This window comes from Chrysemys picta, chromosome 24 (genome assembly GCF_011386835.1).
Source record: "Chrysemys picta bellii isolate R12L10 chromosome 24, ASM1138683v2, whole genome shotgun sequence".
Classification (NCBI taxonomy): Eukaryota; Metazoa; Chordata; order Testudines; family Emydidae; genus Chrysemys; species Chrysemys picta.
In genome coordinates, this window is record NC_088814.1 from 6,413,673 (window position 1) to 6,420,185 (window position 6,513).

At 50.8% G+C, this 6,513-nt stretch overlaps 1 protein-coding gene across 1 annotated transcript in view; it reads left to right on the top strand.

Annotated features, from left to right (window-relative positions):
- IGF2BP1 (insulin like growth factor 2 mRNA binding protein 1) overlaps positions 1 to 6,220 on the top strand; it is a 56,143-nt gene extending 49,923 nt beyond the window's left edge. Inside the window, exons 11-15 of the mRNA XM_005301909.4 lie at positions 38 to 154; positions 1,029 to 1,103; positions 2,621 to 2,752; positions 3,413 to 3,526; positions 4,934 to 6,220. Of these exons, the coding sequence (XP_005301966.1) occupies positions 38 to 154; positions 1,029 to 1,103; positions 2,621 to 2,752; positions 3,413 to 3,526; positions 4,934 to 5,026 (531 nt within the window). The 3' untranslated portion in view covers positions 5,027 to 6,220. The remainder of the gene's footprint in view (positions 1 to 37; positions 155 to 1,028; positions 1,104 to 2,620; positions 2,753 to 3,412; positions 3,527 to 4,933) is intronic.
- Positions 6,221 to 6,513: the final 293 nt, after the last annotated feature.

Below are 6,513 nucleotides of genomic sequence, written 5' to 3' on the forward strand. Positions count from 1 at the left end.
TGACCCTTAACGGTAATACGGAGCCTTGTGCTGGCAGCCCCCAGAGCAAGAGACGGTGCACGTCTTCATCCCCGCGCAGGCAGTCGGCGCGATCATCGGCAAGAAAGGACAGCACATTAAACAGCTCTCCAGATTTGCGAGCGCCTCCATCAAGGTAGCCCTCCCAAGGCGGCTTTGCTGCAGTCACATACGGTATTTCCCTTTAGTGAGTAAAACGCAACCGGCTGCAAGGCAGGTGGCCAGTGGTCGGGTGATCCCGATTAGCCCTTCCGACGGGTTAGCTCTGAGCAAACAACTGGCCGTACTTTTAGTGCTGGCGGGGAAAAGAGCTGGGCCGGCAGCTCTGAAGGTTTCTCCCCAGAACAGATGCAGCGCCACTACATGCTTCCCCCAGTGCACACGGTGCCTTCGTTTTCAGTCCCCACCACCCATCCGGTCCTTGGCCTCGGCTGAGTCCCGCCGACATGAATGGAGCCGATTCATGTCAACAATGGTGGTGATTTCTGTGATGTGGACACTTTGTCGGCTAGGAGCTGGGCTGAGATCTGGCAAACTCATTGCACTTAGGTCTCTGGAGAGCCACCAGATGACAATGGGTTGCAGTCTCTATTGTGTGGCAGCCTATAGAAGGGGAACAAAGGCTTAGTAGCCAATTAGTGACCCAGTCCTGCCTGGCTTAAGTATAATTCCCAGCGATTTTTTTTCCCAATTAGACTTTCAACGACAGCTCTCTGCCTGTCTCCCTTATGCCCCTGGAGCTGGATAACTCAGGAGGCGATTCAGTTTAGAACCCCACCCTTCCCTCCCCAATCTTACCGTGATTTTATAACCAGGCGGGAATTCGCTAGCATGGCTCGCCCAGCGTGCTTGGTGCTCTCAAGGTTGGGATCTCCCCCCGTTCCAGTTTGTTTAACGCAGTGGAAAGGATAGAATAACAACAGCAAGCCGGGCATGGGGCGGGGAGGAAACCACCTGCCCCCTGTTGCTTCCCTCTCCTGTGTTAAAATGGTCTCCCTTCTCCCTTTCAGATCGCGCCACCCGAGACACCGGATTCCAAAGTGCGCATGGTTATAATCACTGGACCGCCAGAAGCTCAGTTCAAGGTTCCTTCCTCCATTACTACGATCCCCACCGGCCTTGTCTGCATGAGAATTTTAGCCCAGGGGGTAGCTGCCTAGTGCCCATGTGATATTCACCAGTGCAGCTCTCCCCATCTTGAAACACCTGTGCAAACCGCACGCTAGGGGTGGCCCATAATACGGATTACCTAGACTAGAGCCTAAAATCCCAGCGCAGACAAGGCCGAAGCCCAGTGATAGAGATGCGATGGATCCACCCAGCGCTCGATATAATTATTTTTTGAGCATACTGTATAAAGTGTCTTTTCTCTGAGGCAGCATGAGCCAGTGGCCAGAGCACAGGCATGGTAGTTAGCGGACCTGGGTTCGATTCCCGGCCCCGCCGCTAACTTGCTGAATGACCTTGGGCAAGTCACTTCGCCTCCCAGGGCCCTTCCCCCTTCTGGAAAAAGTTCTATCGATCTGAATAAGGATGAAATCAATAGGCTCCCATTCTGATGGTTAATTAAGGATTAATCAGCATTGGGGGTTGATTTTTCAAAGGTAGAACGGGGAGAGCTAGCCCCTGGTTTCTTAGTTTGCTTCGGTCCATACTGAACAAAGCCACTGTGAGCAGATGTTTCTTCACTGGGGTCTCTTTCTTACAAAGGAGATCCAGAAGACAGCAACCAAAATGATAAAAGCTTTAACAAACCTGACCTATGAGGAAAGGTTAACACAATGGGGCATGTTTAGTCTTGAGAAAAGAAGGGGTGGGGGGACTGATGATAGTCTTCAAATAGGTTACAAATGACTGTGATCATTTGTTCTCCGTGTCCACTGAAGGTAAGACAAGAAGTAATGGGCTTAATCTGAAGCCAGGGAGATTTCGGTTAGATATTAAGAAGAACTTTCTAATGATAAGGGTGATTAAGCACTGGAAGAGGTAACCTAGGGCGGCTGTGGAACTCCCATCACCAGAGGGTTCTAAGAATAGGTTGGACAGACACCAGTCAGGGATGGTTTAGGTTCACTTAGTCCTGCCTCAGCTCAGCGGGCTGGACTACATGACCGCTCAAGGTCCCTTCCAGCCCTACACTTCTATGACTCTATGTAGAAACGGGTAGGAAATCTGGGTGGGCATGCATCCTGGGACTGGCATTCCTGAGTGTAGCGTTGCTCCCTCTCTTACAGCTTAGTATTTTGTTTCCTTTAATTGTTTTTTTGTTTCATGTCCCTTAAAGCAGTGGTTCTCAGCCATTTCCTTACTGGGATCCCATTTTATTTAGTGGGATCCCCCTCCCATTCAAGACCCCTGACACCTATTTGCCCACCCAGTTGAGAACCCCCAGCCTTAGAGAGCTGCGTGACTGTATCAACACGGTTTATCTCCCAGTTGCTGTTCTAGCAATAGTGCAAGGAGACCGGAGCCCAGGTTGGTCTGGCCCCATCAATAACTTTGTGCCCTGAGGCCAGAGGGAGAAAAAGCCCCAGGAGAAGTACTAACTCGGATCCAGAGATCACAGGCGGAGTTTAACCACTTTCCCCACCCCCTCCCACAGGCACAAGGACGAATTTATGGCAAACTCAAGGAGGAAAACTTTTTTGGGCCTAAAGAAGAAGTGAAGCTGGAGACGCACATTAGGGTCCCTGCCTCAGCCGCAGGGAGAGTTATCGGCAAAGGAGGCAAAACTGTAAGTGAAAGCAAGGAGAAAGGGAATCAGGACTGCAGGGAGACAGGGTTAGGAGACTGGTTCATCCCCAGGCGTGGAAGCTTTTGAGGATTGGCTGTCATGGCTAGGAAGCCGTCACTGAGGGAGGAGAGGAGGGGATGCTGTGAGGCAGACCTGGGACAAGACTATTGCTTGGAGGGGTTTTTTGCTGGTGCTTCTGTTTCCCAGCTCCTCTGCTGATCTGGCAGGGGATTGTTCTCCCACTGCCAGCTCCTCCCTTGGCCCACATACTAGTGTGGAAGGCAGGAGAGACAGGTTAGGAGCAAGGAAGAAACAGCTGGTAACCCACAGGAGAGGGTGGAGCAAGGGCGGGGCCATAGAGGAGGCGGGGCTATTGCTGCTCTCCTGGACAAGTATCAAGGCAGAGAGGAGGCCGTGGGTGGAGCTGGTCTGTGAGCATCCTTGCTTTCACAAGCTAGTCCTAGTTACCGTCCCGCTGTGAGGAGGGCGGCTCCAGGTGGTGGGTGGGAGTGATTTTTATTAATTATTATTATTATTATTATTTTGCCAAATGGAGAAATGCAAAATCTGGGGGGCAGGTTTGTTTTCTTTTCTTTTTTTTTTTAATTCTTCTTCCTGAAATGGTGCAGTAACCGAGTGGGCTCTGACGCTTTCCTGTAGGTCAATGAACTGCAGAACCTGACGGCAGCAGAGGTGGTGGTGCCGCGGGACCAGACGCCTGATGAGAACGAGCAAGTCATTGTAAAAATCATTGGACACTTCTATGCCAGCCAGGTATGGAGAACGGAATCTCGCCCTGAGCAGGGCTTGTGCTGGGAGGGAGAAGGGGAAGAGGAGAGAACACAGAAGGCAGATGGGAACTTGTAAAGTCCTGCTAGCTGCCTGCAGTTGTGTGTTTGTATCTGTGCATGCCCCATCACTGAGGGGAGAGGACAGGGTAGTCTGTGGTCCTACAATTGAAGTAACCTACCACCAGCAGAGGGAACCCCTGAGCCTCAAGAGACAAGTTCCTAAAGAAATGAATTGACATCAGTTATCACCTTCGCAGGACCCCCGAGTTCTCGTTCTTTCTCTGCCACTAACTCCTTGTGTGACCATGGGCAGGTCATTTCCCCCCCCCCTTTGCCTCAGGTTCCCCATGTGTAAAACAGAGATAATGGAACCTAGCTGCGGAGTTTTTTGAGGCTTAGCTCAGTAAAGGTTGTAAAGTGTTTTGGAGATCCTCCGATGGAAGGCGCCAATGAAAGGGTGAGAATTTTTACTAGTCTTGTTTATTTAATATTGTAATAGGAGAGGCCCCCTTGTGTCGGGCACTGTGCAACCAACGGGCTGGACATGGTCTCAGCCCTAAAGACCTAGCCCAGAGCCCGCACCCCCTCCTGAACCCCTGCCCCAACCCAGTGAAAGTGAGCGAGGGTGGGGGAGAGCGAGCGATGGGGGAGGGGGAATGGAGTGAGTGGGGCGGGACTTTGGGAAAGGGGCGGGGCCTCAGGGAAGGGGTGGGGTAGATCCTGGGTTACCCTTAAATTCAAAAAGTGATCATGGGCGTAAAAAGGTTGGAGACCACTGGACTAAAGTATATGATGTTCCAAAATGCAACCACCATTCGCTCTCTCTCTCCTGCCGTACAGCTGTAGCAGCCAGGATCAGCGCCCCATTGTGCTAGGGGCTGTACAGACGTAGAGTGAGAGACAGTCCCTGCTCTGCCCCAGAGCTTACAGTGCAAATCAGGGGTTCTCAGACTTCATTGTACCAGGACCCCCTTCTGACAACAAAATTACAACATGACCCCAGGCGGGGGGACTGAAGCCTGAGCCCCGCTGCCCTGGACGAGGGGAGGGCAAAGCCCAAGAGTTTCGTCCCAGGCGGGGGGCCTGTAACCTGAGCCCTGAGACCCAGGGCTGAAGCCCTCGGGCTTTGGTCACGGGTGGTGAGTCTTGGGCTCAGGCTTCAGCCCTGGACCCCAGCAACGTCAGCCCTGGTGACCCCATTAAAACAGGGTCGCCGCCCACTTTGGGGTCCCGACTCACCGTCTGAGAACCACTAGTCTAAAGAGACAAAAGGTGGGGTGGAGAGCGATGACGTGCACCGAGGCAAGATCTTCTAACGCCCAGTCCCGCCCTCTGAGCACGAGACCGCACTGCCTATTGCTAACTCCGCCGCGGCTCCTCTTCCCCCCAGATGGCGCAGCGCAAGATACGCGATATCCTGGCCCAGGTGAAACAGCAACATCAGAAGGGACAGAGCGGCCAGACGCAAGCGCGGAGGAAATAAGAGCAGCTAGCACGCAACGACTGTGACAAAAATTGGAAAATGAATGAGTCGATGCCGGGCTTAAGAGTGGCTGGGAATCAGTTACCGTAGACAGATGATAACTTTTCATGACCAGATTGAGATTAAAAGGCAGTTTGATTGGCTTCCAAGGTAGATGCCTACATTTAAAAAAAAACAAAACAAAAAAACCCCCGGATCAATTAGATAAACAATCTATATGTTGCAAAGGCTGCTTAAATGAAGCAACATGTGCTGCGGTGTGTGTCACCCCCAACACCCTCTTGCTGCTGTGATTGGCCAGCGCCTAGCAATGGAGGTTCCACCATCCCTTGCCGCAGCGCTGCAGTGAATCTAGTGCGTAGCAATTAACATTGGAAACAGTCCGTCCCCTCCTACCCCCTGCACTGCAGCAGATGCAACATAGATGCTCATTTAAGTTGACTTTTGTGGGCCAGTCCACCCCAAACTTGTGGTGCCATCATACCCTTCGTAGAAGAGTTCCAGGGTGCTGCTTTCTGGCCACCATGTTACACATAGATATGAGACTGATTAAAAACAAACAGAAAAAAATTCTTAGAGCAAAGTAACTTTTCTTAGTGCTGATTTTAGAAATTCCAACAGATAGGATGGTTCCTACTCCCATTCGCAGTAAAATCTAGCGTGGGTGAAGGTTTTAGAACAAAATGGACTCGGATAACACCGGAACCCTGCACTGATCAGTCTTAGAACATCCGAGAACGTGATGGAGGAGAGAGACCTCTCTTCCATTGTGTACCAAACTCAGTGCAATGACTTTGCAAAGCCTTATAAGACAGGAGAGCAACTATATTTTCCAGGATGACTTTTTTTTTTTTTTAAACTAAGCCTATGAAATGATTGCAGAATTGGGGAGAAATGCCAAGGCTAACCCTAGCACAGGCAAACCTAAACAGTAACCCTTCTGGGTGATCAGCACTGGAAAGAACCAGGCACGATGCCCCATCCTACCAAGTGACGCTATTCACAAGAATGAAATCACCCGAGGAAAAAAGTTTTGGTCCCTCCCTCTTTTAAACAATGACACCCCCCACCCAAAAAAATTGCTTTGTAGGAAACATGATTAAATCTTCCTCTATTTAATAATCATCTTATTTAAAAAAAAAACTAAGGCCAGGATTTTTAATCAACCCTGAGAGCGTCGGGTGTCCAACTGAAGATAGCTCAGTGGTTTGAGCATTGGCCTGCTAAACTCAGGGTTGTGAGTTCAATCCTTGAAGGGGCCATTTAGGGATCTGGGGCAAAAATCTGTCTGGGGATTGGTCCTGCTTTGAGCAGTGGGTTGGACTAGATGACCTCCTGAGGTCCCTTCCAACCTGTGATTCTGTGAAGGCAGGGCTTCACACCTCAAGAGTAGGCCAAAAACTGCAAGCTCCTATAGAAATGAATTGACAGGCTCATGCCTGGGAGGCAGTGCTGTCTAGTGGATAGAGCACTGCACTAAGACAGGA